The following is a 24715-nucleotide window of genomic DNA, read 5'->3' as shown; positions in this document are numbered from 1 at the left end:
ATTATTTAACACGTGCGGTATTTTGACCATTTTTGGATCATTATCTTCCACATCATTCTCGCGGTATTTTAGCCGAGGGATGGCACACTCCTGGTAGTGTGATAACTAAGCGGTCATACTATGCTGAAATATGACATGTTGTCACCATCTGGGTGAAATTTCAGCTTCCTAGTGTCTTTTCAGTGGTTTCTTAATGATGTAAAATGCCGTTGATGGAAAAAATATAGATATGACGAAATACCACACACCCGCAAAATATACGCTGACATTTTTTTTTTTCAGCTAATTTCCCATTAATCAGTCTAAAGCATTTTGGAAGAATAAAAGAAGGTAAAAACCGTAGGTCACTAATGACTGTCCACAGCCGTATAAATCTTAACAAAATAAGGGCTTACAAGGTTTTGCAAAGGAATCACTAGAAAATAATTTAGCAGTAAGTTGCTTCCTGTTTGAATTCATTTACTCTTAATTTGAAAACAAAATCTTGCTGTCTCTGTCTCAGCATTAAAAAGCATTGAATTATATTTGCTAATAATAGCTGCTACTAAAATCTCACCTACCCCCTGTGGTGCTCATACCCCCCTTTGAGAACCACTGACTTGGAGTATCAAAGACCTGACACTTTAATCAATGAGTGATGTTTGGCTTTGGGTGTACAGTACGAACATGTGTAAAAACATTTTGACAACATATCGAGATAAAACAAATATAAAGGCAACAGCAGATGATATTCTGACAGTGCCTGAAACTCATAATGTAGTTATTTACATTTGAAACATTGATCAAAGGAATCTCTCTAATTGCAAATTCCAAGGCAGTCTTTGGAAAAGTCATCATATTCGCTTTTACGTTCAAATATCAAATATGAAACCTCAGATGTGTATTTTTTTTTTTTTTTGGTAAGTGGAGTTTTCAATGTTTTCTTTGTGTCTGGTCTCCAAAGACCACAGCTTTTAAGTGTTCATACTTTGAGGGTATATAATAAAAAGTGTAGACATATTCACAGTGAGAGAACTAAGTCGCGCTGTTCATTCGTCACTTCATTTATTTTAAGCTCAACAACCCACTGTTGCCGCATGTATGCATGTTTTGTTGTGGATTTTCTCCGTTCGCATTTTCTCAGAAGGGCTTTCCCAAATGGCTTCAGTTTTTCCCAATTGTGTCCTCTCTTTGCCCACAGGTGGGATCAGATTCAGACAAGTTAGTCCCATGATCATTTATCTCCTAAAGTAACTGCGGTTTATGATTAACCGAAGCATGTTTGCACTTTTTTTTTTTTTTACTTTTGTGTGTGCGCAACTATGCACGTACATAGCAACCTGCTCATGTATACGGACTGTGTATACGGATGTCAAAGTCTGATATATAATATAGATGAACGGGTCTTAAATCACAGCTTGAGAATCATCAGACAAATTAATTCTTTTTTTAGAGGCCTCAGCAGGCCCCAAACTCACAAATTTCATACCATAAAAACAACTGATAAAGTTCAGTCAGTCGTGTTGACGAGCTCACCGCAGGCTCCATCTGTTTCTGTTCGTGTCGTGTTTATTCAGGGCCCACGCAATCACTGCTTCTGTTAAAAGCAGCCAGACGTGTCAGGGCTTTGCTTCATTTGACACAGACAAGGTCTTTTTACAAATTGCATGCATGTATATACTTCATAAATACTTCAAGAAGCTTACGTGTATGTTTTCTGCATTCACACGTTCGTCACCGCCTTCTTCCATTATTTTGACGTGCATCTCCTTCCACGTAATTCATCCGATTCACATCATTTCGATTTTAACATATTGTAAGAAATGACGCCTTGCAGGCTATTACTTTACTCATTCCTAAGATGCACCGTTTTGCCAAAATGCAACATTTTTGACCTCAAAATTTACCATTTATTCCCAATGGGACAATTGACATTCACCTTAGAAACTTGACAGAAATTCCGTTTGGCTAAAAATGTTTTCTCCACAAAGAAAGCCAATCATTCCCAATGATAAATTCAACAAAATATTCACACCACTTTCACCTTGGGAATGATTTTCCTCGTGATAAAAATTGTCACGTCCCACAGTAAATGCCCATTCCACATAAATAGTATAGTTATGGTGTAGTATAAATGGTAAAATTAATCTAGAAAATTAATCCAGAAATTGCAAATGTCTAGTTTACTTTTGATCCATCTCGTCTTGCATCTTATACTCGTGTAAAAATATGCACTTTGTTTATGGAGTGAAGTGTGTCACATAATATGAAGCACGGTATCCCCATCTTGTGGTAGAATATTGGCACTGGCACTTTTTTTTTTTTTTTCTCAAATGCAGGGTGTCTGCAGATTGTTAAAAGTCATTAAGTATGTCATTTGATTTTTGATTTTTAAGACACTTAAATAGGTCATATTTAGTAAAATAGAAGTCTGAAGTTTAGATTTGTTAAACCTGCAGATACCCTGCAACTGAAATTCCACCTCACTGACATTAAATGTATTTCACAAAATACCGCATGTTTTTCCAGAGCTGAAAAAATAGTAAAAGAGCCCAGACACTAAGCTAATTCAAAATTGTAATGAACACACAGGAAAGAGTCGGACCCGAATCACGCGTCTGCCCTGAGTGAAGCCAGCAAGAAGCGACTGATTGAGGACACGGAAGACTGGCACCCGAGGACCGGAACTAGCCAGTCTCGATCCTTCCGGATCCTGGCGCAGCTCACTGGCACGGAAAATGGTTAGTCTTTAACATTGGATCGTTGACATTTTTTTTTTCTTTTTGTGCCGTTGTCTCCTTATATATGAGTGCGAATATAGGAGATTTTCGATGTCAGACAATATACGGAATGATACAGAATTACCTATAGAAATTTTCAAAACCACTTTTTCCCAAACCAGAACAGGAAGTCAACTTCTGTGTTGTCACCCATACCAAGTACCAATATCTATAATACTGAAAAAAGAAAGACCTATATATTGCAAGATAGCATTTTTTCCTGTAAGTTTGTGAAGTGTTTCCCCTTTAATTCTTTGTATTATTTACTTTGTGATTGTAAAAGGCAGTTAATGATATCTTGAAATTAAGCCCTATACTAATACTCAACAATCCCTAATTTAAATAAATACTTCCCTAAAATTAGCAGTTTTAAAATGATTCATTATCGGCCGTCAGATTTTTAATTTAAGGGATGTTTGTTTTGTTTTTTTAGAACGATACAAACCATACTGTGCAACCTTTGAGCGATCACTGAAACTGTTACAAAGTACCGATACCACAAGTCGAATTGGCACATAAAATTTAGCCAAAAAAAAATACCGACAGATCCTTTAAGGGAAGACTTTTTTTGAAATTTCATGAAATTAACGAAATTTTATTTTCATCCAATTTGTATATTCTAGTTTGTGATTGTCAAAATGCGCCAAGAGAGCGGTCGAAAGTGGTATCGGATACCATAGCGAGTATCGGTACATTGAAATAAGGCCTGGTTTTGGCCCAATATCCATACTTGCTATTGGTACTCACCCATCCCAAATAGAATATAATTGAATATAATCTATAAATAGAGTAATAATGTGAAGTATTTTCTTTTTTTTTTCAATTGTTTTTACAGAGGAAGCCCCTGATAACAACGGAAAGAAGTAAGTGTGTGTTTTCATTCTTGTCTCCCAAACCCTGGTGCCTAAATGAATTAAATAATGGGAAAATTCCTCTGGGAGTTTTATCGGAATACACGGGAATGTAGATAACTGCCAAAATCATCAATATGTCACTCGATGAAAATGTGAGTAATTATTCGGACTTGCCAAAATCAGCGCCGATCGTTTGTCTTTATCGCCAAAACCGACGACATTCTGATGACGTTATCCTGTCCTGTCCTTTGGTTTCCTTTTCTTCACTTGTTCTTTCTTGTCTCTTCTTTCTGTGCGCCGGTGTAAATCAGGGCCACCAAGTTGGACCCCGAAGTCGTAGAGCACAAGTACAACAAGCTCAGGGATTGGCATCACGGCGTCTCCGCAAAGGTGCTAAACATTTAGCCGGAGTTGGTTATTTAGTTTGATTTTTATAATACTGCATATGGACGTGATCTACATTCATAAAGACAATTATTATTGCATGAGAAATGCGACTTAACGGAATATTCTGCTGTATATTTTTTTCGACGGTTTGTCAAGTTTATATTGATCGTGAGGCTTTTTTCCCCCACTTTCTGTACCCTCCCGCTGAATTTTTCTGAAACCTGTTTCTACTTTTCTGTCAAATACGTCTCTCACTTCTTGATGAATTCCTCTCAATAAACTCTTTCATTTTTTCTTGTCTTTGCTTCATCTTTTAATCCATCTGGAATCCTTCTCCACACACACACCCGCACACTCACTGTAATTATCCGAGAAGTCTTTGTTAATATTAAGAATTGAAAAAAAAAGCAATACAAATCAACTTTCAATGAATATTCATTACTTTTTACAGGGTTTATACAGGTTTTAGGTTAGTCTCAAACTGAAAAAAGGTGCATCTAAGTGTCTGAAATAAAAAAAAATACCAATTGAACTATTTGATGCTGAAAAAAGAATAAATAATGGATAAATAATGGAAAATAGCAATACAAATCAACTTTCAACGAATATTCATTACCTTTTACAGGGTTTATACAGGTTATAGGTTAGTCTCAAACTGAAAAAAGGTGCATCTAAGTGTCTGAAATGTAAAAAAAAAAAAGTGTTTTACCAATTGAACTATTTGATGCTGAAAAAAAAGAATAAATAATAGATGTGAATTGAGCTGGAACATTAACACCAAATCTTATTGTTGACATTGTTTCAAAAAGTGTCCATCTCCCGTACAAACTATGACAGATAATAAATGTCCAATCCTTATTTAAACTAGAAACTTTGATAAAATGAACCATTAGATGCTGAAAAAAACTTTAAAAAATAAAATTAAATGTACTGATCTGGAACACCAACACAGGAGAACAAACACCTTAAAACGTTTACATTTTACTATCAAGAAAATGTATGAAACATTGTGTTGATTGTTTTTCATAATAAATCTAAAATGATTGTGATTTAGAAACAAAAAAGTTGGCAGCAATTTAAAAAGTTTAGCACAGACTTTGACTAGTTAAAGTTCAACATGGCACAACTAATTAGTTATCACAATACCGGGAGTGTCCCATTCTTAGCTAAAATACTATGACAATGATGTGGAAGAAAATTACCCAAAAATTAACTCCCAAAAACGTATTCATACATTTGAGGGGTCCAGAAATTTAGGGAGAAGTGAGAAGATGATTACTTTGGAAACGAAGCTGGCGGTAATCAAGAAACAGAGTACGAAGAAGGCTAGGCTAGGCTAGGCTATGCTAGGCTATCCTCGCTAGGATTATGGCCGTGAGTAGCTCAAGTCAATGTCACTCAAAGGTTAATAAAAGTCATTTTTCCTTTATATATTTTTTATTTATGATGTTATTTAATTATACATGTATATAAGTAGCACTTACTATACTGATTAGCATTAGCTAATAACCATAGGTTTCTATTGCTAGCCATACGACGATTTTGCGTTAATTTCGCGTAGCGGGGTTCCACGAGGGTGCTGAATTTAATTATTATTCATTTTTAAATGGAATTAATCTGTTGTGTTTATTATGCGACATGGAACAGGTGCAAAAGAGGAATTGACCAGCAAAGTTCTCAGCTCCATACCAACAAAATGATTCATTGCGCGTGTTCATTCTTATCATGATTTGATTTTATAGCGATGCTGCGGATAAAGCCCCCCCGAGTGCGCACGCCTTGCCCGCAGCCAAAACGTACTCCAAAGGGACGCCTCCTCGGAACGGCAACGCGGTGGCCGCTCCCTCCGCGTTCAAGAGCCCCGCGGCCCAGAACAAGCCCTCCTACCAGTCCGGGGGTCCAACAGGTACTTTAACGGTCAACGTTTTTTTCTGAGCCTCATTCAAGCCAAGACGCACATTGTTTACATGAGACTATTTATTGAAAAATGAATGATTGCTTGTCAGTGACTTGGTTATGATTTCTCATTCAACCCGTACACAACAGAGTTATTCTTTTTTTTTTTATATATTATATATTTTATATATTTATATTTTTTTCTTTTTTGACATGCATCTCCTTCTACATAATTCATCCGATTCACATAGTTACAATTCAAAAATAGTACAAAAATGCACCCCATGGAAGCGAGTATTCTTCTCATGCCAAATATGCACGATTTGTTCAAATTTTGTGTTGTTTTTTTTTTTAATTCAAAATCCCCCCCATTCATTCTTAATGGGTCTCAAGGATCTTTTATGATTCATTCAAATAGCATAATCAACATTCCACGTTAGCGTCCTTTCATTTGAGATTTAAATAATTTAGCCCGTTAATAAATTCACCTTGGAAATGGTTTTCACGCGGCCAAAAAAGTGTTTAAATTGAAAAGGTTCATCTTGGCAAAAAAATCAGATTTCCCAAGTCCCAGTGTAGTTCCTTCTTTGCCACAGGAGGGCGCTGTTGTACCTTCAATCGAAACTTCCCTGCGCTAAAGCATTTAAATATTTTGGGCTCTATAAAAACTCCGAGGTGTTGCGTTAATATGATGATTAAATTCCTTCCCAATTCCTCTTAGCTCAACATATTGTGAAATTAAGAATGCTGTTGTTTATTTGGACCACACTGTCGGTCTCAGCAGAGCTGGACCGTGGAAAGCTTCAGTCAGCAACGCGCTTCCGTTAGAGAGGCCAGGCCGCTGCTGAAAGGTACTTGAGGGAGGCCTCGTTTTTGCTATCTTAACACGTGCTTGACACAATGTCAACGCGCACGTCCAATTTGTCTCACTGAGTGTAGCGGAATTGCGCTTGTTTGTCTTGCTCTTTAACTTGCTTTTTTATGAGGGCACAGTTATGGTCAATTTTAAGATTTTTTTTTTTTTTTTTTACATAACCAATTTCCATCAAGCACTATTTTTATTTTAGGGATTGCATTTTAATTACATTTTATAGTATTTTTTGTTGTTGTTGTTTTTTGTTTTTTTTGCTTTGACTTTTTGACATGCAAGCAATAGTTTGGCATGGCGGAAAAATATTTAATGTTGAAGTAAACATCAAACAAACATGCGTCGCGAAATCTTTATCTTTAAGTTTGCGAAATACATACACATAGTCGGAAATGCCATAGACGGGCTAACGAATGGCATCAATGTAGCATTCACCACATTTTAGGAGTGGTTTTCAAAGAGAGATTTTAACTTTGCTTTTTAATGTATTAACAAGAGCAGGGCACTTTTTTTTTCATTTTCAAATTAAGAGCAAGTTAATTGGAACATACGATACGTATAGCGAAATTTTGTTGTATAATTAATAATGTTAATATCTTTGTCAGATTGTTTTTTTTGTGGTTAACTTTTAGTTTAAACCCCCCCAAAAGATTAGCGGGTAAGTAATAATTTGACTATTACTTTTACCATATATGGAAACTGATTGAGGATAACAATGGTAATTGTTTCTATTATGTAATTACTTTATATAATTCAGCATTAGGTAATCTATTACATTACATTACAGTAAAGCCCTAGAGTAATAGATTACCTTAGGTATGAGGGTAATCAATTACTTTAGGTATTATTATTTTTATTTTTTTAATTATAAGTACCTGGGATTGAAAGCCGACTCTTATAAAATGTAAAAATACATCTTTGGGATTTAATAAGTTCATGTCAAAATTCAAGCAAGAGCAGAGTGTATATCAATAAGGGTGCATTTATTGATTTTATTTTTTTTTTTTTCTGATCCCGCTGAGGCCCTCTTCTTCATAAGTCACTCACCGGAAAATACGAGTAAAAAAAAAAAAAAGTCGCTCGCGGACGGAATGCAGATGAGTTCCGGAATGAACGGCTAACGGCGGATGCTAACACTTCAAACATGTTTTGGAATAAGCCTAATAATCCTTTCACGAGGGTAAAAAAAAAAAAAAAAAATGCAGCCGTAATCAAACGGAGATACTTTTGAGCGGAGCAGACGAAGACGCGACTCCCGCTGTGATTGGCTTTTGTCGCGGTCTCACGCTGACTTCTCGCTCCTTATCTCGCCGCCGCAGCCCGTCCGCAATGACACCATTGCTTTATTGCCCCCGCCGAGGCTTCCCTCCCACCCCGTGCTCCTTTACTCTTTCAGCGTAGCAACTTTGTCAGAGATAAGAAGCTAATTTCCCTCCAGCCGCGCGCATTCGGCATGGAGATGCCATTCAAAGTCACCGCCGCGCTTTTATCTGAATGACGGCGACGCGCTTTGAAAGTATGTTAGCGTACCCCAGTCAGATATTCATCACCGTGTTGGATTGAAGAAGCTTTTTTGGGCTATTGTACTCAATTTCGACCCATTTGGGCCATTGATCTAGACGCATCTGTTAAAAAGTATTTAAAAAAACCCACTAGGGGGCGATACGTTACTATGGATTGTCAAAATGGGTAGAGGTTCAAAACAGCACCTAAATGTGTGAATTGATTGCAAAGTTTACGTTCGGGACATGGGTTACAGCACGTATCGAACTATTTTTCATTGGTGATGGCTAAATTATTGAAAGCGAATAGAAATTTTGAGTTCAACCAACTAATCCCTTTAAACGACAGGTAACGAGTGGTGGTTTCTTTGATTCTTTTAGCCAAGGGGTGGCACAGTCCCGCTAATGTGATAACAAGGTAGCTGTGCCATGTTGATCTTTGGCATCTTTGTACTCATTGTTTTAAGTTGTTTTGCAACACACTGAAATGATCTAGCTTTTAAAGTGCTAGTACACATATTTAAAAAGACATTATTTTGTCTCTTTATCAACATGACTGCTAAATTATTGAAAGCAAATAGAAATTTTGAGTTCAACCAACTAATCCCTTTAAACGACAGGTAACGAGTGGTGGTTTCTTTGATTCTTTTAGCCAAGGGGTGGCACAGTCCCGTTAATGTGATAACTAAGTAGCTGTGCTATGTTGATCTTTGACATGTTGTCGCCATCTGGGTGAAATTTCAGCTCCCAAGTGTCTGTTTTCAATACTTTCGCTTTGGTATGAAATGCCTTTGCTGCAAAACTCAACAGATTGGATGAAATACTGCACAGGGGTTAAAAAATAAAAATTTAGAGATATACGGTAGCTCCATGTTTTTGTTGTAGTTTGATGCCAAAACTGAATTTTGTTCAAATGTCAGCCACATTTTGTCAAAAATTAAGCCATGTCAATGCCATCTTTCTTTTATTCACGGAATCTTTACGCGGCGCTGTCCCGGAAGGAAGCGTAGGAAACACTTGTTATTGGACTCATCCGACGTTTGCTCCTTGTCGGCGGTGGGTCCGGTTACGTTTCCCTTTGGCTCTTCTCGCGAAGGCAGAAAAACAGGCTCCCCCATCCTGGAAATGTTTTTGTACGAGGAAAGAGGAGAGGGAACACCAGCATCCCTCGCATTTGTCTTGAGCCGCCAGCCGGGACGTTATTTTTGCAGGTGTCCACCCTGACTGTACTCTGGGGGGAAAAAACTGGATCTGGGTTCTGGGGCGGGTGGGGTCGCTCCGCGAGGTCCAGATGTCTCATGAATCATGCAAGGACAAACGGGACAATGTCAAACCTTCCGTCAGGTTCGGGCAACCTAAAACATTTCGTAAACACACGCGGAAGGAAGACAAGCGACTTTAGATTCTTTTTGCTCGCGAGGAGAAGAGACAGCGATGTGTTAAAGATAAAGTCATCAGATTCAACACTGAGATTCCCCCATCTTTTTTTGTTCTAGGCTTCCCCAAGGGTGGCCCCGCCCCTTCGTTCGGAATGGTTACCAATCCCCCTCCCAAAGGCCCGGACCGGCCCGTTCCGCAGCCGCACCCCCAGGATCTCAACACGGTGGTGCAGAGAGCCGAGCACATCCCAGCCGGAACGCGCACCCCCATGTGCAACAAGTGCAATAAAGTCATCAGGTAGGAGCAGGCCAAATCCACCTTAAAGCACACAAAAGTTCACAAGTGAATTCTGTCTTTTTTTTCTCTCAGAATTTTCACTTCACAAAAAATGTAAATTAGAATTCTGAGTGAACAGAATTCTTCCTCAGAATTCTGAGAATAGTCAGAATTTTTACTTCTATGTAAGGATTTTGAGTGTCGTTAGAATTCACACTTTAAAATGAGAAGTCGGAGAATAAAGTTAGAATTCTCACTTTAAAGTGGAAAATCAGAAAACGTATGAGAATAGAGGGGGAATTATGAAAGGCTATTTTTTCCAGTGAAATTCAGAGTAGTCAGAATTTGCCATTTGAAGTGAATAGATTTATGAGAATAAATCAGAATTCTGAAAATAAAGTCAAAATTCTCTCCTTGAATTTCTAAGAATAAAAAATCTGAACTTTGACCAGTTTACTGACTTTAGTCAGATTTCTGAGGCTAAAAATGAGAATTCTGAAAGACAAAATTCTTACGTTAAAAGTTTTTTGTATAGTCAGTATTCTAAATGGCAGAATTCTGACTTTATAAAAAAAATAAAGTAAGATTTTTGAGAATCAGAATTCTCTTGAGGTGAGAATTTTAAGAGTAAATGTACACTTCTGAAAATAAATCAGAATTTTGAAATAAACAGAATTCTGAGTGGCCGAACTTTCTTTAAAATAAGAATTCTGAGGATGAAGTCAAGAGTTCCGACTTCAGTCTGAATTTTTTGAAGAAAGCGAGAACCCTGAAGGACAAAATTCTGACTTTCAATGTTTTTTGTTACCAGAATTTCGACTTTACAAAAACATTTAAACTAAGAATTCTGTGAAGTCAGATTTCTCAATTTGAAGTGAGAACTTTGAGAGTAAAGAGACTATAATCTTACTTCAGAGTGTCAGAATTCTCCCTTTTAATTGTAAATTGTGAGACTAAAGTCAGAATTCTCAGAAAAATGTGAGAAACTTTTTTTTTTGCTCACTGACCCTAAGAGAAAGAAAGACCAACTTTTTTTTAAAGCAATGCATAAGTCGAATATGAAAAAAAAAAACAAACGACGGACGCCGGTCCCGGAACATTTCCGACGCGTTTTTCTTTCCAGGGGCCCCTTCCTGGTGGCCATGGGCATGTCGTGGCACCCCGAGGAATTCAACTGCGCCCACTGCCACTCCTCCCTGGCCGACGGCGGCTTCGTGGAGGAGAAGGGCCAGGTGTACTGCGAGGGCTGCTACGAGCAGTTCTTCGCCCCCACCTGCGCCCTGTGCCAGCAGAAGATCCTCGGGGTGAGTCGGGCGCCGCCCGCCCAAACGCCGCGTTTCCTCATCGCCGCATTTCCTCATCGCCGCTTTGGGGCCGGCAGGAGATCATGAACGCCCTGAAGCAGACCTGGCACGTGTCCTGCTTCGTCTGCTCGGCGTGTCGGCGGCCCATCCGGGGCAGCGTCTTCCACATGGAGGACGGGCAGCCCTACTGTGAAATGGGTACGCCCGTTTATAGTTTCTTGGTTTTGTTTCGTTCTCCTTCTTATTTTGACGCTTTGTGAATCCCAGACTACTACAAGCTGTTTGGCACCAACTGCCACGGCTGCGACTTCCCCATCGAGGCGGGGGACAAGTTCCTGGAGGCGCTGGGATTCACCTGGCACGACACCTGCTTTGTGTGCGCGGTAGGTTTCCGCCGAGAAAAACACAAGCGCCGCGTACGCCCGGCGTGTCCGCAAATGTTTTCCGCGTACGAAAAAATTGTGTCATAAGGCACCATTTTTTTTAAAGGGACAATGTGTAAGATTTAGACCGTTTTTCATTAAAAAGGACATTAAATAAATGTACATTCTAAAAACTTATAAATAAATGTGTCATTATGTATGTTTTAAATATAATTGTAGGTCTAGTTATCATTAAAGGATATTACATGGGGGGTGGCACTCCTCCGGAGGCGGCCATGTCTGTTGTAGCTACGGACAATGGGAAATGCAGCACCTATTGTTGTCCATCATAAAAAAAAAACTGTCTAAATCTTACATTTTTTCCCTTTAACACTTATTATATACGATAAAAATCAATAAAAAAAGAAATAAAAAATAAACTCGTGTAGATATTGAAAAAAAATATGTGACGTCGAATCTTTGTTAAGTCATTAAGTAAATTAGGATTTTGTTTTACACTATGAACTCATTCAATCCCAAAGACGTGTTTTTACGTTTTTGTTTTGTTAAAAAGTGCAGACATTTAATTTATTTAAAAAAAACCTTTAAGAAACAACTATGGGGAGACATTAATTAGCATGACATGAATTTTAAGTTAAAAAAACGGATCTTTGTTAAGTCATTAAGTAAATGAGGATTTTGTTTTACACTATGAACTCATTCAATCCCAAAGATGTGTTTTTACGTTTTTGTTTTGTTTTTTAAGAGCGCAGACATTCAATTTATTAAAAAAATAATTTAACAACTATGGGAAGGCATTAATTAGCATGACATGAATTTTAAGAGTTAAAAAAAAGATGTAATCAGAAAACGTGTCAATCCGATCTCTGTTTATTTACAAGTTTGTCACAACACAAGTCATGTGACTCTTCCCTCAGGTGTGCACGGCCAATCTGGAAGGTCAACCCTTCTTCTCCAAGAAGGACAAGCCTTTGTGCAAAAAACACGCTCACACTGTCAACATCTGACCGGGCAACATTTTCCAAAAATTTCTAAATTCCTATGACACTCAAACGCCACATATTTAAAGTTACTTTACATCCTATGTGTATACTGGTGGAATCATAACGGGTCCATTATTTTTCCTTTGACGCTTTCGGGCGATTTCGAAATCAGTTTCAGGAGTCTGGTAGTCTTCGCTTACGGTTTTTGGTGGAATTTGATCAGGTTTTGTGTCCATCCTCTCACCAAAAAAAAAAAAGACATTTCTCTGCTATTATATGAACAGTACAGTACGGCTAAAAACATACCGCCATCATTTATTTTGAATAAAATATGATTGTGTTGTTTTGGTGTTATTTGTTATTGTTTTAAAGTCTTATTAGAATTATCTAGTCATTTGTTTTGCCCGATTTTTAAGACGATAATATCTTTAGCATATCTATGGATTTGCCCTAAATGGTGACCAATTTATTCCAGGATCATTTCTTGTATTGACATAAAACAATTTTAATATATTCCTCCTGAAGCTGCCATGTTGCACATTTTTATGAATGGAATAAAGTCAGTTTTAAGTAAGATGTTTTATGTTTTCTTTTGTACCCCCTTCCCCCCTTTTAAATGCAAAGGTTCATTTGGTACCTTGTATTATATTCAAATGTTATGTTTTTAGCACATTAACAACAGAAATATGTATATTCTTACAGATGGTCTTGAGATTTTCGGATGTTCACTGAACATGACAGTCAAAAAAAATGTATACAAATAAATTGAAGTCCAAGCTTGTTGTAAAACCTGCAATTACTAAAAATATCTTTTTCTATGGCTTTGTAATACAGTATTCCCTCACTCTATCACTGATTTCCATTCGTAGTTTTTTCTATGGGAGGTTTGTGTTTGTATTTTCTTGCCATTTTTCTTCCTTTTCGGTCAGACCAGTAAAAAAAAAATAGCAATCTTATCAACAGTTAAAAAGAAATAATACAACATCTACTACTTGGATTTTTATATGACAATATCTATTTCAACTGTACCTTGCTATTTTTCTTGATATTTTCCCTTCTTAGATAAGACCAAAAAATATGGAGTTTTTGTATTATCATAAAATTTTAACAAAAGAAATGTAGAGGAACAAATAAAAACAAAGTTCTGTCCTTTGCGGATTTTGGTTACTGCGGGTGCATTTTGAACGTGACACCCGCGATAAAGAAGGGAACACGTATTAAATAAAAAACATTCAAAATGCGTCAGTATCATTCAAATTCTCTTCGACACGATTCCAAAACAATTCTCAAACCGCGTTTTCTATTTGATACTCTTTCGTTTCCCATCTTATTTCAAAAAACGAAGTTATTTCAAACGAAGGCGGAAACGTGTTCGCTACAAATCTCAGTAACGTGTCCATTAGGTATCATGTAGTTGCACTTCCCCGCGCGGCCATAGGTTGTCGCTGTTGCAGCAGTAAAACAAGACGCCAGTTGACCGGCTGGAAAATCAAGCGAACGGCAGCAGCTCCACTCCCTCCTCTCGACAACTCTTTACCTCCACAACACCGACGACGAGACGGGACTCGTGCGTGTCAGCGCCGCAACACTTTTAAAGACGAAATTGGACGTTTGGGAAGCAAAAATAACGAGGTAAGAAGACTTGTTTTCGAGTGTGTTCCGAGTGAATTGACGCTTTCGGTTGTTTATAGCGGACAGTGCACAGGTGAGTTTGATTATGATGGGGAATACGTTACGAATGTTTGTACGCGTGACGTCATGCTCATGGTCAAATCTGAGTTTCCGTGTTATAATTAAATATCCTCAGCCGTGAGTTATGTTTTATGGCGAACAAAAAAATCACTGTTTTGATTAGTCACTCGGTGTGTGTAAATATTATGTGTGTACGCGTTTTTCAAAACATCATACGGAAATTGCTAAAAGTGAGTGGGTGTCCACTTTGTCTTAATTTTGCCCTGCGATTGGTTGGCGACTAATTATTAGCGTACTGTGTTCCCTCGTTACATTGCGACTTCACTCCATCGCGGATTTTTGTTTACGAGCCCAACTTTTTCTTTAGATATTTTTCGTACATTTTTTTTCCTTTTAAATCAGACCAGTCAAAAAAAAATAGCAGTTCCATTAAAAAAAAAAAAAAAAATCAACCTCCTCCTAAGTGGTACGAAACAAAAGTATTGATTTTATTGACTGATTAAAAAAAAAAAAAAAAAACAGCAAAAAAATATGTATGTCTACTTCAGTATTTCGGTTACTGCGGGTATTTTGGGGAATGTACCCCCCCCCCCCCCCCCCCCCCCCCGCAAAAAAAAAGTCAGCATCAGCGAAGACTTTGTTAATACATTTTTTTTATTTTTGATGTCATTTTAATTCACTCCATCCTAAAGACATCATTCAACATACAATTCCAGGTATTTGCTTATACTGTAATACTATACTGACAGTATACATGTGACAGTAATTCGCTACAATCTAAAGTCTCTGAATCTCTTTGTATTTCTGCCAGTTAAAACCTATTTTTGTCATTGTTTACATCAGTGTCACTCACAATTTTTACAAACATTATGAAAATGTCTTATTTTTTCCCTGTGACTGAGCTGCGATTGACCAGCGATCATTCCAGGGCTCCAAGTTAGGCCCTAACTGTTAAAGGGAGATCAGAAAGCTCAAAAAAATAACAATTACCGTATTTTCCATACCAGAAATTGCGAATAACAGCTTTTATTAGTCTCAAAAACTGACAATCTACCCTATTACAAGTCCTAAAATCTGTAAAAATGTTCTGTGACTTTGGTAAGCCCTCCACCCGACTGACTTGGACCATTTCCGTGCTGACGCAGGGACGTAAGTGAAGAAATACACGCAGAAACGATAAACCAATCGGAGAACATTTCGTAATGTGTGCGGTACGTACGCTGGCATCAATAAGCCAATCAGAGAATATTACGTAATATGTGCTGTACCTCAACTGGCGGTGATAAACAAATCATAGAACTTTACGTAATACGTGCAGTACATAAGCTGGCAGTGATAAACCATTCCCAGAACATGACATACGTTACCTTTTACCGCCGACCGTATGTCTCAGCGTGCACCTTTTAATATTGTTCTAATAAAAGTACGGAAACAGACCCTATAATAAAGACTGCTGCACCGAATGGTGTGGAAAATACGTTTTTTTTTTTTCATATCGTACTTAATCGTAGATCAAGGATCTGGTAGAACCTACAGTGTGCAAACACATTTGCATCAAGAGGTTCATTCCTATAGCTGCGCCCAAGGGAAGAATCGAGACTAATAGGAGACCCCCAGAGTGATGAAAAAACCCACCGGTGGCCCCCGGCAGCAGTAATTGCGCCGAATGACTCTTACGTGGCACGGATGGCATGTCGAGCGTGAGCGTGCGTGGCCAGGCGGCAATTTGAGGTTTACCGCACACTTAAGAGTGCAGATTGGACTTTTTTTGTGTGTTGGTTTTGTTCGCAACGGTGATGCGCAGGCGGGGAAAGGGCTCATTGAAATTTGATTGCGGATGCAGACGCGTGTATTCGCTTTTCACCGTTTCTGCCTGCTTGTCTTTGGGCCACATGCTCAATTTAAGACAAAATTGAAATGTGATTGTTAAGGAAGTGGTGTCTCCTTTTAGTAGGATTCGGTCTGCATTTTTTTGTGAACCTTCTCATTGAGGATTTTTACCTTGTAGCCCCGCGGTGTTATGCAAAGTTCGCTCTGGTTCGCATTAACAAGGAAGTACACCTACACCCGCCATCTGCTATTTAAAAGTCAGCAGCGGGCTGATTTCTCCCAAAGTGTTGGAAGAGAAGCAAAAGCAGAAAACAAGCAGCAATGACTTCAAGCTGCCCTGCTCTTAAACCTGGAAACTCGACAACGTTCGGGGGATCGGATTGATGATTGAAAAGACGCATGAATACTTAGGAGGAGTATTTGGCGTCAGGACCACATGAGTCAAGACTTAAAGACCCTGCAACAGTCTAAATATTTCAGGGTTTGGGACAGTCAAGAAACCAAGACTTTAGGACTAACCAAAGTTTGACCAGGACTTTAAGGACCTATGGCAGTCAAAGCCAAGACAAGTGGAAGAGTTAGAGCAAGACTTTAAGGATCTGCGACAGCGTCAAAACCAAATCAAAACAAAGACATTTAAGGAGAAGAGTCAGAGCAAGGCTTTCAGGAGCCAAGACCGAGTCTCGACCAAAATATTTAAGGGGTTATGACAGTCAAGAAACCAAGACTTTAGGACTGACAGAAGTATGACCAAGACTTTAAGAATCTGCGACAGTCAAAGCCACATCTAAATCGAGACATTTAAGGAGAAGAGTCAGAGCAAGGCTTTCAGGAGCCAAGACCGAGTCTCGACCAAAATATTTAAGGGGTTATGACAGTCAAGAAACCAAGATTTTAGGACTAACCAAAGTATGACCAAGACATCCTAAAAGCTGGAGGCAAGTGATATCTAAACAAAAGATTTACGCCAGAACCAAAGGAGTCAAAATTTGAAACCAATCTCATCTTGAAATTGAATCTATGACCATTTCAATCATATTCCTCAGCTATATGAGCTCCTTTTAATAACTTGTGTTAATCTGATAACTTGATGGAAAATCCTTGACCCTTTTTTTTAACATTAAAAACCAAAAAGGCACGAAGAGAAGAGGACTATTATGTCCGCACACTATTGACAGGTATCACCAAGACTCTGCAATACGCAGTAGAGTGGTTTCACTTTGACAGCACGGTGACGAAAGTGATATCCAAAGCTAAAAGCCGTATCGATCCAACCGGACTGGGTGTTCATTTTCTTTCGGCGGAGGTAGTGGAAAGCTATAGATTTTGGCATAAAGTGTTGAGTGTGTGCGCGTGTGTGTTTGGTCTCCAGAAGCAGCCTGCTAATTGACATTGTGCTGAACACGATTAGCGATTAGCTCTGTAAAATGAACCACTTGATGAGAATCTTTTTTTTTTCTAAACTCGATGGTCCGGTGACTAGATGTGCAAGACCGCAACGTACTCTACGTTTTGAAAAAGGTCTTATTTTTGTCGCCTGAGACTGAGTCAAAAGATTCATTGAGGATCCAGGACCAAATCAAGACCTAAAAGAGAGCAAAACCAGGTTAATAAGAATACCTTTAAAAGGCATAGACTGTGAATTTGTAAGTTTGAAAAACTTAGACCAAATTAAGACCTAGAATTTAAGGCCCTGATCCCAGGTTTTTGAGATACCAAGACCAGGATGAGACAGAGGTTTTTAAGCACCCAGACCAGGTCCAAGGCTGCTAGCTACCAGTTTTTTTATTTTAGAGGCATTGAGTCAATCTCTTATTGACCAAGTAAATAATAAAGTGTTGGGACTGAGCCAAGAGAGCCCAATTTATTGTAATTTGAATATCAGCAGATGGTATTTTTTTTTTTTTATTCCAATACCGAATGCCCAGTATGGTTTAATTGGAATTCCTTCTCCATGAAGCAGTGGACTCGCCTCTGCAGGAGCCATCATAAACAGCAAAATGTGCCGCTCCTGCGGAGATCCTCGCAGTGTGCCGCGCAAAGCCGCTGCGAATAATAAAATAGTTGGACTCGGCCCACGGAAGAGCGTGATCATCTCTACGTGTGAGCTAAACGATCTCTTTACAAGCGCTTGATGATGGACTCGGCGTGACAGTCACCCGCTCCGAGCAAACTCGGGAGCCAAGTGACCGTTTATGACGGCCGTAACTCATAACTGTGAAGAATGTCAAAAATGTGAGCCTTTAAGTTTATAAGTTGCACCAAAATTGAAGCGGGAGTTAAGTGAACACGACTGACTTTACCGTAGATTTATTTTCAGTTGCTCCCTTTCTTAGTCCTGGTTTCAGGTTTCTTGTTGATAAGAGTTTTCTGGGAATGCAGAACAAATTTGCATTCTTTTCTGATTGGCTCCTGGTCAGGAAAGGCAAGATAGAAGTTTTTTCAATTCCCTTAATGAAGAAGTTTTTTAGTAAATTCAACCACTTAGCTTGTTGATAAGAGTATTCTGGGAATGCAGAACAAATTTGCATTCTTTTCTGATTGGCTCCTGGTCAGGAAAGGCAAGATAGAAGTTTTTTTTCAATTCCCTTAATGAAGAAGTTTTTTAGTAAATTCAACCACAGAAATACTTTGGTTTATTTGTATTAATATTAATATTAACGAAACTTTTTTCCATAGTTGTTGGGCATAAATGAGAACTGAAATCCACTTGATTTGATTGGCATGTAAAGCGGTGGTCTCCAACCTTTTTATCACCAAGAAGGGGTCAACACTTGAGATTTTTACCGCGGACCGGGGAGGGTGCTCAAAATGTACGAAAGTACTTTAAGTCCATCAAAAAAACTGAATTACAAAAGCTCTCAATTTCAAGGGAAATACCTGGCGAAAATGCAAAGTAGCAAAGGAGTTGATCCACAGACCGGTACCAGGCCGCAGAACATTGGTTGGGGACCGCTGACGTAAAGCATGATAATGCCATCCAGTGGACATGATTGTTACTTGCACTATTATCCCCTGCATTCTCTCAGATAAACATGATGATGTATTATAGCCTAGGGCTTTGTTTGCATAGCTGTCTTTGTTTTCGTGTTACACTTATATTACTGTGTTGTGTTTCAACTGCAGCATATCTGTAGAACCACAGGTGCAGTGTTAACTTTTAAGTGTAAGTACCAAGACAGAAGAAATAATTAGCGTAATTGCAGAAAGAAGTCGACCAGCGCCCGATGAAAGACGGACCAGAACATAGTCATATTCTGCCCTCTAGTGGTACAAATATCTATGCATCTGACAGTTTTCATAATCCAGCTGCACCAACTTTTGATTCTGTACAATCCCCATCCCCCCACCGGATTGTTTTTTTTTTTTTCATGAGAAGCCTCCTAACCCAATTTAATGTGCAAACACACACTCCAACATAAACAGACTGCCGGACTGGTAGCGTGCTAGTGTCAGACCCATAATTATGCCCGCTCTTTATTTGGAGAGCACGTGTCGGCGGGACCACCCGCTTTCCGTCCAAGTCAACCTGCCTCAACTCAACCATGTAACAGTCTTCGCAGTGTTCGAACAGCTGTGACTCAGCATGCTTTTTTTTTTTTTTTCCAAATACGCGAAATGGACTCAAGGTTAGCGGTTTTGTACTCCGGCACTAACAACCATGACCGCAGGGATTCTCAAAGTCCTTGTCAAAATTCTTCCTCTCACGGTTCTTCTGCGTCCTTGCGAATTTTCAGATATATTCCGACGTGAGGGAGGAAGAGAAGTCGGATGAAGATAAAAATGTTCGAGTGAGGGAGTCTTATCACGTTTTATTGGGTGAGTAACGTTTGTTTACAAAAGTTAAGAAAAAAAATGGAACGTGTATACTGTATACTAGGCAATATGGCTCAAAAAATAGATTATCAAGCTAATAAATCCCAAAAATATGAATCAGTAACAATATAACAATCTTTCTAACCTTGCATTTTGTTTTTCTAATTTTGTAAATGCTTTTGAAGGCGTAGTAATTAAAGTTACTTATGATTTTCTTCTCCTTCAACCACTCAAATTGTAAAGTGGCAAGACTGGTCTCTACCGCCATCTACTGTCTTGAGGTGAAACACAAGTCAACAAAGAATTTTTTGACATAGTTTGAGCGCCGTTTAAAGGAATGCTGCAAAAATCGCAGGAAAATCAATGTCGTAAATCAGTTTAAAATGCATCTCAAAAATTGTTGTTTTAATGGTTTTATATGGGCCAAAATTTGGACAATTATTATTTTTGTTCGCAAAATCTCGCACATCCCGCTGCAATGACGTAGGAATTTCAAAATTGTTGCATTTTGAAAGTTTACTCATCTGCTCGAAATTTCAGCCCCCAAGTGTTTTGTTCCCATTGATTCTTTTATGATATCATAAAGAAAATCAAAGGAATTTCCATCTTTCGTAACCACAGGAAAACCCCAAGAAAAGCTAGCGATGAGCTAACCTGCTCCAGGTCGGATCGTTATTGCAGGTGCGACGTCAAAGCAGGCTTAGGTCGTCACGAGGCCCGCATCGCAGCGGTCGCACATGATTGGTCGCGCGTCGTCGTCATTTCGGACAGAGCGGACGCCGTGGTGTGGGAACGCCGTCACGCCGTCTTGATTTTCTCCCGGTAACCCTATCGCCATAGGCAGTAAATTTCTGCCTGAGATCAAGCAAATAAAAAAAAAAAAAAAGAGGGTTGGGGGTTGGAGAAGTGGAGACAAGATCCTGAGGGGCAACGCTGGAGTTAAATCCCTTAAATTGAACCTTCATCGGCGGGTTCAAAAGGACAAAGCGGGATGAGAGCAGGAAGGTTCCTCTCCGGTCAAGACCAGCCCCAAGGGTTCCTTCTCGGGGATCTGACTTCTGTCTGAGTAAACATGTCTGGAATGGTACGCTCCATGTGTCTCGCGGGGGTGTGTCAAGTGCGCCGCATGTGAAGCGTAGCTCACGCAGTCTGGAATCGGACCAGGGATGGGATACGGTATCAAAGCTCCTCGCCGGGCTCCTGCGCTGCACCGTGACGGCGTTTGCTACAAAACTCGCCCTTTAACTCCCCCAAGTACGAGGCGCGTTTCAATTACACGGCCGAGGTCCGACACAAGCTGTTGTCGGTGTCCCTTTTTGTGTCCATTTCCAACTTTCTTTCCAGTAGGGAAATCTGCTGGCCTCGTGTATCCAGTACAGGAAACACTCATTCCAAACTAAAGTTTCATTGAAAATTTACAAAATTTCCACTGGATCTTTAAATCAAGAGTGTCATCCAGTGAGGATAAAGTGGGAATTTTCATTTTGATGTCAAACTTCACATTTTAAAGTGAGAATTTCCAGAATGAGTTCTCAGATTAAAGTGAAATTTGTCACTTTAAAGTAAATATTCTGACTTAAAAGTAAGAATTCTGAGAATCAACGTGAGGATTCTCATTTTGTCAAAATTCACATTTTGAAGTGAGAATTCCGAGATTAAAAGTTAGAATTCTCTCTTTGATGTCAAACTTCCCATTTTAAAGTGAGAATTTCCAGAATGAGTTCTCAGAATAAAGTGAATTTTGTCACTTTAAAGTAAATATTCTGACTTAAAAGTAAGAATTCTGAGAATGAAAGTGAGGGTTCTCACTTTGTCAAAATTCCCATTTTGAAGTGAGAATTCCGAGATTAAATGTTAGTTCTCACTTTGATGTCAAACTTCCCATTTTAAAGTTAGAATTTTGAGAATAAAAGTGAGTTTTCAGAATAAAGTGAAAATTCTCACTTTAAAGTCAAAATTCTATACTTAAAAGTAAGAATTTGAGATGTCAAAATTCACATTTTGAAGTGAGAATTCGGAGATTAAAAGTTAGAATTCTCTCTTTGATGTAAAATTTCCCATTTTAAAGTGAGAATTTTGAGAATAAAAATGAGTCAAATTTTACTTAAAGTGAAATTTTCTGAATGTAGTCACACTACTGCGATTAGTCAGAATCCTAATTTTAAACTGAGAATTGAGGAAAATAAAGTGAGAATACCTACTTTTAAGTTTAAAAAAAATCACATTTTAAATCCAAATTCTGACTGTGATTAGTCACAATTCTGACTTTGTGCCTTTAAAGCGCAAAAAATAAATAAATCCACTAAATCCCGTTGTATTGTACAATAGACTTTTTAGCGTAGCTACGCTATTAAGTATCACTTAATCCCACCGTTTGTACCGTTTGGTACCTTTTAATCAGCAGCTTCCGTTGCAACAGAAGGGCGATAAGGAGACGACACACTCCATTCTCCGCTATCGCGCTCTTTGACACCCCCCCCCACGCCTCTTGGGAGCCAAAACCGCAACGGGCAACCCGACACCCATGATGTCACCCCTCGGAGAGATCCCGGACTACCCAGCGGCAGTCGGTGACTCTCCCTCAAATCGGCCATACGAAATAACGCAGACGATTAGTATTTGTCAAGCGGCCGTGTCGGATTAGGTCGGCAGAATTTGGAAGAGAGTTAATCATCAAAATGTCATGGCAAAAGAATACGCTAGCTCAATGCTAACGACGTGACACTGAAGTATATACAGTACAAACACAGGATACAACAGTTAGAGAATTAAACATTTTACGAACAGTTAGAGAATTAAACATTTTACTTTTAATCAGCAAAATGTCACCGTAAAAAAAAAACGTTGCTAGCTTAATGCTAACGACGTGACACTGAAGTATATACAGTACAAACACAGCATACAACAGTTAGAGAATTAAACATTTTACGAACAGTTAGAGAATTAAACATTTTACTTTTAATCAGCAAAATGTCACCTTAAAAAAAAATGTTGCTAGCTTAATGATAACAAGGCTAACATAAAGAAGCAGTAACACATACAGAGAGAGCATACAACAAGTGACGTAAACGTTTTATAGTTAAGCACCAAACTGTCATCCTAAAAAAAATAAATCTGCAAACTTAATGCTAACAACGTGAAACTGAATTGGCAGGCTAACAGAAATTAGCAACGCATATAAACAGAGCATACAACTGTAGAGAAATAAACATATTTAAACACCAAAATAGCCCCCCCAAAAGTCTGCTAGCGTAATGCTAACAATGTGAAACTGAGTCGGCAAGCTAATTGAAATTAGCAGCAATAAATATAAACAGAGCATACAACAGTAGAGAAATAAACATAGTTAAACACCAAAAAGTCTGCTAGCGTAATGCTAACAATGTGAAACTGAGTTGGCAAGCTAATAGAAATTAGCAGCAATACTTTTAAGCAGAGCATACAACAGTAGACAATTAAACATATTATATTTAATCACTAAAATATCATCCTAAGAAATCTGCTATCTTAATGCTAACAACGTGAAACTGAATTGTCAGGCTAAGAAATTAGCACAACATACATAAACAGAGCATCCAACAGTGGCTAACTAAACATATATTTAATCACCAAAATGTCGCTCTCAAAAAATCTGCTAGCACCATGGGTAACGTATGTTTTCTTAGATATCATTTAAAAAATAACAATTGCCAATATTCTACTCCACTGTTTTTGTTAGCTAGCTAACTGAAGTCTCTGCCAACTAAGTTAGGCGGGGTACACCCTAGGCTAGCCCCCAGTCGACGTCGCTTCTATTTTTAGAAATATATAATGTACGATGTTATATCGTCGGCGGCGAGCTTCCATTCCCGCTTTGTTCCGTGAGATCACGGCGGCGGCAGATGCGGGACAAACGGGGAGCAGCTGTCCGCGCCGCTTCGTCTCGGGTTACAGACGCCGGCGGCTTTGGTCGCCCGCGCGGGCACGGGGGGCACGCCGCCGGCCCTTAATCCTGTTTGTTCTCCCGGGGTGGGTGGGCACGCTCCGCCAGGATTCTTGGCAGGAGAAAAGAGGGACTAAGGTGTCAAACGGGAGTGCGGCTGGTGACAAGACGGAATACGCAAGTGGTCGCTCTCTTCCAGAACCCGTGGCGCCGTCTGTACGCTTCGTTTGTTTTGTATTCTTCTAGTCCCAGATGATTTTTGACGCGAGGGGGGGGGGCTTTTTTTTTTTTTTGAGCCTCTTTTTTTCTTTTTTTGTGTAATTACACTGTCGAACACTAGATGGTGGTATTTTATGTATTTTTTTTATTTTTTCAGGTCTAACACCGATTATTAGTATCCAAGCAGGACTATAACCAATATAGGGAGTCAATATTTATTGTCAGTGAAATGAAAGAGGGAAATTGGCGTTAAAAAACACACATACAACCTTCAACTATTGAAAATACCGCATCAAATTAAAAACAAAACAAAACAAAAAAACAACACGTGCAAACTCCAACTGTTAGCTTTGTTTCTTAAAGCAAAATAAAAAAAGTCATACAAACACTAAAAAAAAAAACCTTTGTATTTATGTTTTGATTTAATTTTGTTGCAAAAAAAACAAAAAAAACTTTAAATTTCTAACAAAAAATTGCAGGAACCTTCAGGGTATTTAGCACGTCTTAATAAAATTTAATGAAAATTTAACCAAATAATAAATTTTTCTCCTGTAAGTTCACCAAAACCTCAGTTCCAGAAATTTTAAAATGTGACAAGTCAAAGAAAAAGTGTACAGCAGGTTCCCAGAATCAACAATCTTTTT

The 24715-nt window shown here is 38.7% G+C and overlaps 2 protein-coding genes across 4 annotated transcripts in view; both read left to right on the top strand.

The window, feature by feature from the left end:
- Positions 1 to 13166, top strand: part of pdlim5b (PDZ and LIM domain 5b) — a 41604-nt gene extending 28438 nt beyond the window's left edge. For 2 of the 3 annotated variants that reach the window (XM_088435527.1, XM_088435528.1), the window contains 8 exons: positions 2572 to 2720; positions 3595 to 3622; positions 5743 to 5906; positions 9763 to 9943; positions 11046 to 11226; positions 11304 to 11424; positions 11494 to 11609; positions 12527 to 13166. In XM_088435527.1, the coding sequence (XP_088291653.1) occupies positions 2572 to 2720; positions 3595 to 3622; positions 5743 to 5906; positions 9763 to 9943; positions 11046 to 11226; positions 11304 to 11424; positions 11494 to 11609; positions 12527 to 12616 (1030 nt within the window). In that variant the 3' untranslated portion in view covers positions 12617 to 13166. Of the gene's footprint in view, positions 1 to 1180; positions 1201 to 2571; positions 2721 to 3594; positions 3623 to 5742; positions 5907 to 9762; positions 9944 to 11045; positions 11227 to 11303; positions 11425 to 11493; positions 11610 to 12526 lie in introns of all 3 variants that reach the window. The other variant, XM_088435529.1, reaches the window with a different exon arrangement.
- A 918-nt stretch (positions 13167 to 14084) lies between these two features.
- bmpr1bb (bone morphogenetic protein receptor type 1Bb) overlaps positions 14085 to 24715 on the top strand; it is a 32956-nt gene continuing 22325 nt past the window's right edge. The window contains exons 1-2 of the mRNA XM_088435088.1: positions 14085 to 14224; positions 19852 to 19933. The gene's annotated coding sequence lies outside the window, so the exon portion shown is untranslated. The remainder of the gene's footprint in view (positions 14225 to 19851; positions 19934 to 24715) is intronic.

The sequence above is a fragment of the Hippichthys cyanospilos genome, chromosome 15 (assembly GCF_059441005.1).
Source record: "Hippichthys cyanospilos isolate Australia breed blue-spotted pipefish chromosome 15, RoL_Hcya_1.0, whole genome shotgun sequence".
Classification (NCBI taxonomy): domain Eukaryota; kingdom Metazoa; phylum Chordata; class Actinopteri; order Syngnathiformes; family Syngnathidae; genus Hippichthys; species Hippichthys cyanospilos.
This window is presented reverse-complemented; position numbering and strand designations above follow the sequence as displayed.